General features: G+C 43.0%; 1 protein-coding gene across 5 annotated transcripts in view; it reads left to right on the top strand.

Annotated features, from left to right (window-relative positions):
• Positions 1 to 9,868: 9,868 nt before the first annotated feature.
• ptprz1a (protein tyrosine phosphatase receptor type Z1a) overlaps positions 9,869 to 12,556 on the top strand; it is a 57,359-nt gene continuing 54,671 nt past the window's right edge. For all 5 annotated transcript variants that reach the window (XM_026366200.1, XM_026366205.1, XM_026366204.1 and 2 more), the window contains exon 1: positions 9,869 to 10,201. In XM_026366200.1, coding sequence (XP_026221985.1) covers positions 10,141 to 10,201 — 61 coding nt within the window. In that variant the 5' untranslated portion in view covers positions 9,869 to 10,140. The remainder of the gene's footprint in view (positions 10,202 to 12,556) is intronic.

Genomic DNA, 12,556 nt, shown 5'->3' with positions numbered 1-12,556 from the left:
CGCTACAGAAGCAGGTGAACACACCACTAAATTACCTGAAGCACTTAATTATAGATGTAGGCTCTGGGTTTACACCAACACTCACATTGTACAGATGTTGGATGTTCGGAAACAATCAAACACTAACTCTGCAGACAGGTTGGCAGCACTTTTACCCATGAGGCCTGAACTAGATTTGTTTCTCTGAGAACAAACAAAGAACCATTAAGAGGTAACAGACAGCGACAACTGAAAGGATTTAGAGTTTAGATTTACAGGTTTTGCGTAGAAAACAGCAGTAAACAGGGTCAACTAAGAATGTCCAGCTTCAAACTGAGAAATGACATCAACAGTTTTTTATTTGTTGGTAATTATTCATGTTCTCTTGGTTTTCGTTGTATTTTCCTTCAACAGTCTTAAACGTTGTTTAAATGTTTGCAGTAATCAGATTGACGGCAGCAGCGTGCGAAAGCCGCTTGACCTTCTTTTTATGTTTGTCCCTGGTTTTCTGCAGCAAGAACCCAGAGGAGAGTTTCCATAATAAGTTTATCTTGTGAAACACAGCTTGTTTGGAGCCCTTTGAGACCTGCTGACAGTCAAATTCAATTAAAACATGATGCCAACATCCCGGCAAACACTCCCTACTACTCTCAGAGAAACGCCGGCTTTCAAAGTCAATTGTGTCCGATGTGAAGAGCCGGCCTTCATGTCCCCGTCTGGAGCCTTTTCACGTGCTAAAATAAGAGTTTCCCCCTCTTTCCTCAAGTCGACATGAGCAAAGTGAGCACAGTGAAAGGCGCAGAGAGAGCTTCCATTTGACGACTGGCAGCCTCAGGTCTTGTGTCTGTGTGACACTATGGGCCACTACAAAAGCCCGTCCTTTCTGCTGCTGCAGAATAACGCTGAGAGAAAAGAAAAGAGGTGGTGCATGATGGGGAGGAGGGAGGATTTTAGGGAAAAGGGGGGGTCTGGCTTTTGAAATGAGCCCAGCGCAGATGTACGGTGCAGGAGGATTAGGCTGCGGGTGTCGGTGATGTTCACCCGACTCGAATCTCCCTCCGTTGTGGCCCTTTGTGGCTGCAGTGCCCTCGGGGTGGTAAGCTGCTCGCCAATGTGCCAGCGGGCCCCAGTGTCGCCCCGACAATGTCTCCAAAATCCACCAACCTCCAACGTTCAATGGTGATCGGCGACACTTTCACACCCACCTGACCAGCAGCCAGGATGAGGCCTCAACATAAGAGAATGTGTCCGTGCACCTGCACTGGAGGGACCCAGCTTCCATCCGGGGACGAGAACCAGGTCCCAGCAGCACGAGAAGCAACTCACGTTCTAATTTATGATCATTAAACACATGAATCAGCTGTTAAAATAAGATACTCCATGAATTTTGAGTAGTTTAACTCACTAAACAAAGGTTGGTGTCTTGTTCAGGGACACTTTAACAAGTAGGCCAGGAGGAACCAGGAGTCTCGCCATCAGTCTTGGGATTCGTGGACTAATTGATCCTGAGCTGCTCCTTATGAAGAAAGTGTTTACCAGTAGTCCTGCTAACTTGTTATATCTCACCCTCTCATCTGGTTCAGACTGTTTCCTTTTGGTCTCTTCATTCTCACATTTTCATAGTTTGTTTGGTTTTGACGTAGAAATAAACACTTCCTGATTTTCACACATCATCCTAATATATCACCCAGTGCTGAAAGAGAAAAGAGAGAGCGAGCGAGGCAGAAGCACATATTCTCAGTGTATTGTGGGGAGGAATGCCATTGAATTTGGGTGTTTTTTCATGCTCCAGCCTCTTTTGTGTGCAGGCTAAGGAAGTCCATTGTGTGGGCAGACACCCTGAGAAAAGAGGCGAGCTTGGAGCTGTTGTCTGCCGGTGCTTCTGCAGCGTTCGGGCCCTAAAAAGACCTGAATAAGGCTCTGCCCTCGGAAGCAGCCGGCCCGAACTGAGAGACAATGCCACTGGGCAACTTTGAAGACCAACAACAATTAAAAATGCAGCTTCACTATATTAATTATGCATTCATGTTTTTGTCTTGGCTTTTTTTTCATGAGAGGGGAGACTGAGGGAGCTGTGAGGTTCAGGATTCAACAGGTCTGAGGCCCAGAGAGAGATTACAGTGGAAAAAAACAACACATGCAAATGCTGCTGTTGGAAATTCATTGAGGAAGAAATGTGTGTGTGGTTGGATGCAAAGTGTAGAGGATTATGGACACCAACAGGAAAAAAGCGCTGGTGCTCACCTAATAAACCAAAAGTGTTCGGTAACAGACAATAAACCTGCACTGAATGGGGGAAAAGCAGATTCAGAGAGTTCGGCAAAACTCTAAGTTTGATCTCGAAGAATATGTTGCTAGGAAACTCTGGGTTACAGCTCGGAGCTGCACTTTACAGACTCGTTTTCTTTAAGGCCTTTCTCCTCTCTCCTCCTTTGGTTGCAGGCCGGACACACATAAAGCAGCTTTCTGAAGGCATTGAGGTGGATTTCTGCTGGCTGGCCGCTCCGTCAGGTGGCTCTGTTGTGCTCCGAGTCGCCAGCAAACGGCTCCTTTAACACCAGCGGGAAGGTTTATTGAGAAAAAGCCAACACTGCTTTGAAAAATCGATCTGTTTTGGGACGAATTCAATTCTCGTTTACAACCACATTTGTTACACTGAGGTGGAATCAGAGTCGCCCCCTGCTGGACAAGACAAAAACTACATGAAGATTAACCATCATCTCAATGATCTTTACAGTGTTTAAGATTTAAAACCTTAAAAAAATAACTGTATGCAGAATTATATAGAAAACAACTCCACTGAGCAGCATTAGGAGACACCGGAGAGGAGTCCAGTCTTAAATGTAGAGAGGGTGTCTGCCTCCAGAACCTGAACTGGGAGCTGGTTCCACAGGAGAGGGGCTTGGTAGCTAAAGGCTCTGCCTCCCATTCTACATTTGGAAACTCTAGAAACCACAAGTAGACCTGCAGTCTGAGAACGTAGAGTTCTGCTGGGAAAATATGGAACTATGAGGTCTTTTGGGGCGGCAGTAGCTCAGGTGGTAGAACAGTTGTCTACAAACCCCAGGTTCAGTTGCTCGATTCCCAGTTCCTCCTACTTACCTGTTGATGTGTCCTTGGACAAGACACTGAAACCTGTAGTAGCACTGACATGTACTGTCTGGCAGCTGTCCAACCACAGTTTCCCCAAAGGCATCAATAAAGTATTTCATTATTATTATTATTAAGATACGATGGAGCCTGATTATTAAGAGCTTCATATGTGAGGAGAAGTATTTTGGATTAACTGGAGGCTTTTTAATGAGTTATTAGGGACAAACTATTAATAATGAATTACAATAGTTCAGTCTGGAAGTAACAAATGTATGGACTAGATTTTCAGCATCACTTTGGGACAGGATGCTCCTAATGTTAAAAATATTCCTCAGTTGGAAAAAGCAGTTCTAGAAATGTTTTTAAAGTATGAAGTGAAGGAGATATCCTGGTCAAAGATACGATGAGATTTTTAGGACCAAACTAAAAAAACTAAATAACTAAATAACTTGTGTCTCGTCCAAGAAGTAAATTGGTAACAGTATGAACACGGAAACTACAATGTAAGATTGATATACTCAGCTTGGCCCCACCTTAGACCACAATGTCCACTGCTATGAATGGGAAACCCCAAATTCTCTTTTCCCACACCGAGTTACTTGAGCAGGGGAACCAGCAGTAATGTCAGTCTATATTTAAAGTTGACAGAGGTCTCAGTTTCACAGTCCACTGTGGTCGACATTTGCTCATTAGAACTTATTTTCTGGGTTCAAAAACTGCTGCTCAGCGTTGGGGATTGATCCCGAGTCACAAAGGTCAAGGTAACCGGCACCTGTGTGACATTACGCTCTGTCACACTCATCTAAACAATCACAGGACAGGAAACAGACAGAGGAGAGAGAGAGAGGGGAAAGTGAAGCTCAGTGAAACAGGTCACACGCAGAAAACATCCAGAGATCAATGCTAATTAGCTTTAGGAGGTTTGTGGCTGCAGTAAACAAGTATTTTCCAAACAGAGATGGAGCAGATGGAAGCTGTTTATCAGACAAACAGTGTGGAACTAAATGCAGCGTGACTCACAAAGTGACTTCAAGCCGCTGCCGTTTCTCCTCCTGCAGCACAAACAGATTCAACACAACATTCAGGACAGTGTGTTGTGGAGCGCCGCGGGGGTCAGAGGTCGCATGTGTTGGCAGCATGTAGCTCGCCATGTGTTTCAAATACAAGCAGGACTGCATGAATGAACGGCTGAATGCGAAGCTCATTAGTGCTACAGGAGAATCCGAGATCGTATAGTTGGAGTGAACACAGAAGTGGCTCAACACATTCCTGCCTCTTTATTAAGGTGATCTGTGACCCTGTGTCCCAAAATAGAACCTTTTCCATTGTGTGTCTGTGTGTGTGTGCGTGTGACGGTCGAGGCTAATACAGTGCACATCGGACCTCTTGTCTCCTAAAAAGGAACTTGTTGTCAGTGGAGAGACCACTTAGTGCTCTTATACTCTTGTCAGTGTGCAGATAAAAGTGAATCAGACCTGCTGTTTTCTGAAGCCTCCTCCACTGGAGAGGCTGGAGAGGAGGGTTTTTGTTTCGCCGCTGGTATGCAGAGAGCAGCCCGGTCGCACAAAGACCCCGGTAATAACAGTTAATCTTTGCAAAGGTTCAATGGCTGCCAAACAACCAACCAACCAACCAACCAACCAACCCGACCGGCCGGCTGCGATTCAGAACCGTCCCAACAATGGCAACGAAACTTCAAAGTCGGAGGCGGCGGCGAGCGGCTGGTTCCCATCACCTAAATCAACAAGGCCTCGGCAGAAAGTAAACATGCGTCTGTGCTGCAGGGTTTGGGTTTTATTACTAACACAGGGTTCAGTGACACTCAGACAGTTGTGTCGTCTGTTTACTGGACGAATGGATGAACATTCATCAGACCACTGGTTCCTACTGAAGACGAACATCCTCGAAAACATTTCACCAACTTGTGGTTGATGTTTTTTCAAGGTGCAGTGATTTCTGAGCAGCTCGTCTCTCTGACACTTTGATAAGTGCGTGAGTTAACCTAAATTACACATTCACTCATTCTGTTTCATTTCATCATGTGGAGAAAGGTGGAGGTGGAGATCCTGAACCTCAACAGCTGCTTCACCTTCATCCTTCAACATTGTCTCCAGAAACTTTAGATTTTTGTTTAATATTTAAAGTTTTCCTCAAGTATTTTTTGATATTTTTGATTTGTGATATTTCATCACAGTGGATTAAATGTCGGCTTTAATTTAATTTAATTTAATTTAATTTAATTTAATTTAATTTAATTTAATTTAATTTAATTTAATTTAATTTAATTTAATTTAATTTAATTTAAAAACATGCAGGGGCTAAAATTAACACAATCCTAAATTAATCTATCAGTTCTAATACTTGTTAAATGAAGATCTAAAGTCTGGATCCAGGTTCTGAAGAGGTTCCTTCAGTTCTTCCCTGGTTCCACTTTTATTTCTCTCTGTGTCTGTGTCACGTCCAAACTCTGCTGATGTGAACTTGACCCCGTCGACGGATCCGATCGACACCGTGTGGGTTTGATGAGGATCAATGGAGGACTGTGAACCCGCCTGCTGACTGCTACCAGCTCCGGATCCTGACCTTTGACCTCTGGGATGGAGGGAGGGGGTTATGTGGTGAGTGTGGTGGCGGTGAGGGAGGGGGGTGTTTAATGACACCCAGTCTGTTCTGTGTGACATGACCTCATTACCTCAATCCATGTATTGATGGGGGGGGGGGGATTATCCCCAGTCTGACAACATATTCAGCCCCAGTGCTGCTGGTAAAGGGTCAGTCCGCACAATTTACAGACTAACATCCAAACTACTGACGGAGGCTGTGAGAAATACAAACAGTGCTAAAGGACACATTTTATTTTAAATCATGAAAATGTTCTCTAATGTTTTATAATCATATTTTAAATATATTAAATAGATACTTTCTCTCTTTTTTGACAGTTTTCTATTCTTCATTATTCTTCTTATTTAGTTTTTTAAATGTTTTTTATTTTATTTTATTAATATTAATAAATTATTTTTAAAAACATTGATTTATTTTTTCTTTTCTTTAAGTTAGTTAACTACGGTTTATTCAAAATGTCTTATCTTTACTGAAAATCTTCTTGTTTTTCCTTTTTCTTTGTTTTCTTTCGTCTGTTCTTTGGATTTTTTTTTTATTTGTGACCGTTTGAACGTGTCGGTGAAGATTCTCAGTCGTCCAGGTGAAGTTGCCTGAAGTTGAGTCATGGCCACAGGATTTCCTTCTTGTCAGGTTCAAACATTTCTAACTCATCAAGCAGCTTCTGCAGTCTGAGTTAGTGAGTCTCTAACTAGTTTGTTAGAGAGAATAATACATTTATTCTCCAGGTTGGTTTCACTTCACACCTGGTCTGAAGAGGCTCCACCTCTGTTGAACACGTCTGTAAATTTATGACCAAACTAAATCAAACCAAACTACAGAGACGTCTCCAGTCATATATTAAAATACCAAATATTATCAGTAACACAGCTGCTATATGTACAACATTATTATTAATGATAATAAGATTCAGATGAGCTGAAGCAGCAGCACAGGTTCAGTAACATCCGTCAGTCAGCAGCTGTTTGAATGTGTTAACTTGAAACTGGGTGGAACTGAAGACGAGCACAAAGTCTCTGTGTACAAATACAGGTTAAAAATACAATCAGTCAACAATAAAAAGTGAATGTGCTTATCTGATGTCCTGGAAAAAGCCCTGGGAACCGTCCCTCAGGGGATCTGTTGTTGTCCGTTTGTTTCAATGGCTGCTGCTTTTTCCCACGTAACATCATCCAAGGGTGGAACCTGTCTGTGGATCTGAAAAGGACGTGAACTGTGAAAGGAGACTGGTTATCACCACTCAGCATCACTTCCTCTGTGAGTATTAGTTAGTACAGTTAGTAAAGATAGAAGATCCTGAACACCAGAAAGTTCTGGATCCTAAATAACAAAACAGATCCTCTGTCAGCTGTAAGACGGGAACAGCTGTTGATCTGTGGTACGATAAGAAAACAGCTTGTTTCATGATGTCTTGGGTTGTCTGGTCAGATGTGTGGAATCTGAAGTGTGCACACGGAGTCGAGGATGAAGTGACTAGATCTAGGAAAGATCTCAAATCACGGTCACTGTGATCTCATATCTGTCCCATTCTCATCCAACAATAACACTGAGAAAAGCCTGGAGAGAATTTGATTTCATTCATCTGATCAGGAACAGAACCACTGTCAACATGTTAGAAGGAGCAGCTGTTCTTCTGTCTGTGTGAATGTGACATCTCAACAACAACTCCAGGAATCGTTCAAGTTCAGTTCTTCCTCTGCTTCTTCTTCTTTTCTCCACCGACCTGTCTGTGTTTGTAATTAAAGTATAAAAATGAAAGCAGAGTATGAACTGGCTGTGATGCTGTCGTCTCGTCCTGATCTCCACTCGTTTAAATAAACTACAGAAGGTCAGTGTGTTGTCAGAGGGAAGATTTGCTCCTGTCTGCATTTAAACCTGAAAACCTTCAATCAAAACCTCTCTATGACTTCAGCCTCTGTCTCTGCCGACTGGTTTACTCGTCCACAGCTGCTCTGAATCCCAGTTTCACTGCAGCTTGTTTTGTCCTGGAAACATTTTCTGATCCTGTTTGATGGTGGGGGCTCAGCACCGTGAGAAGTGGCTCCACTGAGTGAGTCATACAGCAAACACACTAAAACTCACTATCTGCTCTGTTGGTTTCTCTCCACAGATCATTTCAGGGCAGAGAGAAAGATCAGTCTGAGTCTGAGTCTGAGCTCAGTTTGTAGGAAAGTCGTGGAAAAGAGTCTGAATGGGAGCTCTGTGGGAGTACAACTAATTTTATTAGCACCCTTGGAAACATTCAACCTAACAAGTGGAAAGCTCTTTCTGAATAAATTAAAGATAATCCAGAGTAAATTATGCAAATATATTCGCTGAGATAAAGCAGGGGGCGGTGTGGCCGTTTATTGTGAGGTTAAAAAAATCTGAGCCAGTGGTTGAAGCTGAGCTGAGAGAAAGTTCATCTGAAACCGTGGGTTGTTCTTCGTTTCTAAATCACAGAGAGGCTCCGATGAGCTGAGGCTGAGGCTGAGGTGAGGAAAAGAGGAAATCACCAACGACAGGTGAAGTTATCCTCAGTTTACACGAGGAAAAAACTCCCAGTTCATTTATCTGGTGACGTTTACATCGCCATGCAGTCGGAAGAGAGTTGGAGGATTAACTTGATAAAATCTCACTACAGTGGGTTCAAAGGTCAGGAAGTCAGAGAATTCACATGTCTGAGAGACAGATACCCTAAAATAAAAACATCTTCATCCAACTGTTGAAGATTTAATCTAGACTCACATCCTTTACTTTAGTAAAGATTAAATCCACAAAAACAACATTCAGTGAAACAGTAAAGTACAGTTCCTAAAAACATAATAACATAAGTAACTCGTCGACATCATCAGTCGTCCAACAGGCAGTTTTAAGACGTTGGTCTCAGGGTCTCAGTGATCTGGACGAGTATCTGGACGTCCAGTTAGTGGTGAATCAGAACCGACTCCACAAATTAAGGATCAGAGAAATATTCAGGTCACAGAAACTAAAACAAGGAGGTGAACGAAGTTCCTGAAGGAGAATCACAGCAGCACACACACACACACACACACACACTTATTCCACATTCCCAGAGTGAATTGTGTGAATTGTGATTTCTGGGTCACTGCTGATGTTTAGGTCTGTATTTCAGAGCGAGGTGGCAGCGTCTCTCAGGGGTCAGGGGTCAGCAGCTCTGTGAACTCCACCACACACAAAACAGAAACTCTGACTCAGTTTCTCTTTACGTTGTGGTAACGACTCCCTGCTGCCTGCAGACTGAGAGTCACGAACCACAGCCGACGGTTTACTGGCTCAGAAGATTTGATTTATTGATGATCAACAAAGAACGTTTTTGGTTTTTATTCATTCGTTTTGAACAAAAACCTTCATTTACACGCGATTAGATGATTTCTGTCTCTATTATTGTATATATATTCTATATATTCTATATTCAAATGCACATCTGTTCTCTAAACATCATCTATAACCATGAACTTTGTTAATATGTTGTTGTCGTCCTGTTTGACGGATGACACAGCGACACTTACAGTACAGTTACCTGATCAGCTGATCGTCTGTCTGCTACCTGGAGAAGAACCCAGGTCTCATTCCTTCTTTGTCAGTGTGTCCTACCTGTCGTCACTCACAGGTGTGTTCAGGGCCACATCTGTCATTAAGTCACAAAGACCGTCATTATATTGAGAAGCTGTCGTTTCTTATTGACAGACACAGACTCCTGCATTGAACCTTCAGACATCAACTCTGAAACCTACTTTTAATCCCTTTAATGTTTCACTCTATCTGCTGAATATTAAATTAAACAGATTTAATGGACTGAAAACCAAACCAGGAGCCGGTGTGGCCCTCAGCTCACAAGCTGCAGCTGCAGAAACTCTTTCTACACTTTGATTTTTTAGTTTTCTAATGTTTCTTCTTCCACTTATGTGTTTTTCATTTCCATTTTCCTATTTATTATTTAAATTACTTATTTTCCAATTTAATTTCTCTCATTTTTTTTTTCATTTTTTCTAATCAGTTTCATTCACTCTTTTTCTTCTATAAACTATTTTTTCCTACATTTAAATTTTATCCTGGTGCTTTAGAACAAATAAAAACAACGATATTTGTATGTATTTATTGTTTTTTATACACTTGACTCTCACTGTTGGTTGTGGCGTGTGGAGGTGCCGCTCCGGGCTGTGGGCGGCGCACAGCGTCAGTCTGCCGGCTGCTCCTCAGTCAGTCAGTCGGCGTGGAGAAGAACGGACGGAGCGTCGCGTCGCACCGTGACCCTGGATCTGGATCTGGATCTGTAGATCTGTAGATCTGTAGATCTGTAGCACCAAGACCGGCAGCGACCGGCAGGAAGACAGGAGCCGAGCGGAGCAGCATGGAGCTGTGAGAGCTGCGGACCGACCGGGACCCGCTCCCCTCAAATCACCGACTGTTTGATTTACTCACCGAATCTTCGAGCGTTTCACCGACATGGAGACCACAGGCTGCTGGCTGCTGCTGGCTGCACACTTGATCCTCATCTACCAACAAGGTGAGGCGTGCTGTCATTCATGTTTTGCCCCGATACGACACAGAAACCGTGAAATAGTCAGAATCGTTCACGTTTTATTGAGACCGTGTGGTTTTGAACTTGCTGCGCCAACTTTGAGGTGATTGCGCAGCAGCAGCAGCGTCAGGTGAGCTGAGCTGAGCTGAGCTGAGCTCAGAAACCAAAACACACCAAGCTAAACTTCAGGTTTGCTTCTATTTTCTGTTAAGATTAGAAATCTGCTCTATTTTGTTTCCAAATCAAACCCGCAGTGCGTAACGCGTTGTGCGTCTTTGGGAACATTAAAGAAACAAATCCAGATCGTTTTCTGTTGATGAGCTCTCTCCGCTCTGTGGGATCGCAGATTAAAATGTTTGGGAGGCCAAGGGCGTCACATATCAGCTCCAAACTGGAGCTGTCAAGCATGAAAAGAGAAGTTTGGACACGGTAGACTGACTGGATTATTAGGAGTGTCAGAGGCTCCATATCATCAGCAGACAGTGATCCTATAAGGCCACTCAGAAAGTCATAGAACCACTGCAGAGCCTGTGAACTAACAGAGTTCTGTTGGAGCCCCATCCTGAACCGTTTTAGAGAAGTTTTATAGTGAGACAGTGAACCCACCTCAGGGCCTGATAGAGGGTTCTGAGGTGACAGGTGAGCTCTGTCTGCTTCTAGAGGTCAACACAGCTTCATACAGACTAAAGTGGTTTCTGTCCTAGTGGACTGTGGAGACTGTTCAGACCTGTCTGCTTGAAAAATTGTGCCAATCTGTGAATATATGCAACTAAATGTGTATGAATTTAACAACAAATCAGGAGTTGACTGCATGTTCTGGGTACGACAGAGTGTCCAGTTGTTATGTTACAGCCTTAATTCAAAATAAATTAAATTAATTTTCCTTAAAATTCAACAAACGACACCCAAAGTGAAAAACACGTTTTTGGAAATTTGGGGGGCATCAGTGCAGCCATGTTCAGATGTCTCCAAGTCTGGACTCTGGCTGAACCACTCTGGGACATTCCCAGAGTTTTCTCCTTTACTACCTTGGCTTTGTGCTTCGTGTCGTCGTCCTGTTGAATGTTAAACTGTCGCCCCAGTCTGAGGTCCAGAGCGCTCTGGACAGGTTTTCACCAATGAAGATGCTGCCACCACCATGCTTCACTGTAGGGACAGTATGGGTCTGGTGCTGAGTGGTGCCTGGTTCTTTACTTCAGGCCGACGAGTTCAATCTTTGTTACTCAGTCAGATCAGAGAATCCTGTTGCTCCTGGTCTGAGAGTTCTTCAGGTGCACAGACCTTTACTGAGGAGTGGTTTCCATCTGGCCACTGATTGGTGGAGTGCTGCAGAGGTGGTTGTTCTTCTGGGACGCTGGAGCTCTTTCACAGTGACCATCTGGTTCTTGGTCTCCTCCCAGACTATGGGCTTTCTGCTCTAGGAAGAGTCCTGGTTCCAAACCATTTACAGATGAAGGAGGTCACTGTGCTCATTGGGATCTTCAATGCTGTAGAGGTTTTTCTGTATCTGTGCCTCGATACAGTCCAGTCTCTGAGGCCTACAGATTATTCCTTGACTTCATATCTTGGTTTGTGCCCTGACACTGTTAACTGTGGGACCTCATACAGAACTGTGGGACCTCATACAGAACTGTGGGACCTCATACAGAACTGTGGGACCTCATACAGAACTGTGGGACCTCATACAGAACTGTGGGACCTCATACAGAACTGTGGGACCTCATACAGTCAGGTGTATGTCTTTCTAAATCACGTCCCAAACAACTGAATTTCCCACCGGTGGACTCAGATCAGGTTGTCAAGGACGATCAGTGGAAACATAAATAGTTGACCTATTTTTATTCATCTTACATGTTCTCTGTATTGGTGTTATTCTGTGTTTGAGTTCTTTTGGATCTTTTCTAGTTGTGGTTCCTTTTCTTTCGTTCTAAGTTGAGAACAACTGTAATAATTGAATCTAATAAATATAAAAAGATTTCAGACAAACCTCATTCACATTAACATCATGGAGTGTTTTATTGTAAAATATTGAGGAAAATAATAATAAATAATAATAATGATAATTTAATTTATTTTGAAATAAGGCTGTAACTTTCTGGATGTTCTGTAATAGCTGTTCTGTTGGCAGCTTTCAGTCATGCTGCTCACGACCCTGTGTTGTTTTTCCAACGCTCACCTAAATCCTGAATGTCCAGACTCTGTCTGATCAGAGTCAAAATAACCTTGAACTTTGGAAAATCATCATTCAAGTATAATTTTGGTTCATTTCTTGACGTTTTCTTCTGCACCAAAGTAAAGATGGTGGCAGGAAATTACTTACTTTGTTTTAGTGTCTTTTTG

This window comes from Anabas testudineus, chromosome 6 (genome assembly GCF_900324465.2).
Source record: "Anabas testudineus chromosome 6, fAnaTes1.2, whole genome shotgun sequence".
Lineage (NCBI taxonomy): Eukaryota > Metazoa > Chordata > Actinopteri > Anabantiformes > Anabantidae > Anabas > Anabas testudineus.
Note: the sequence above shows the minus strand (reverse complement) of the source record. Positions and strands in the feature narration are given on the sequence as shown.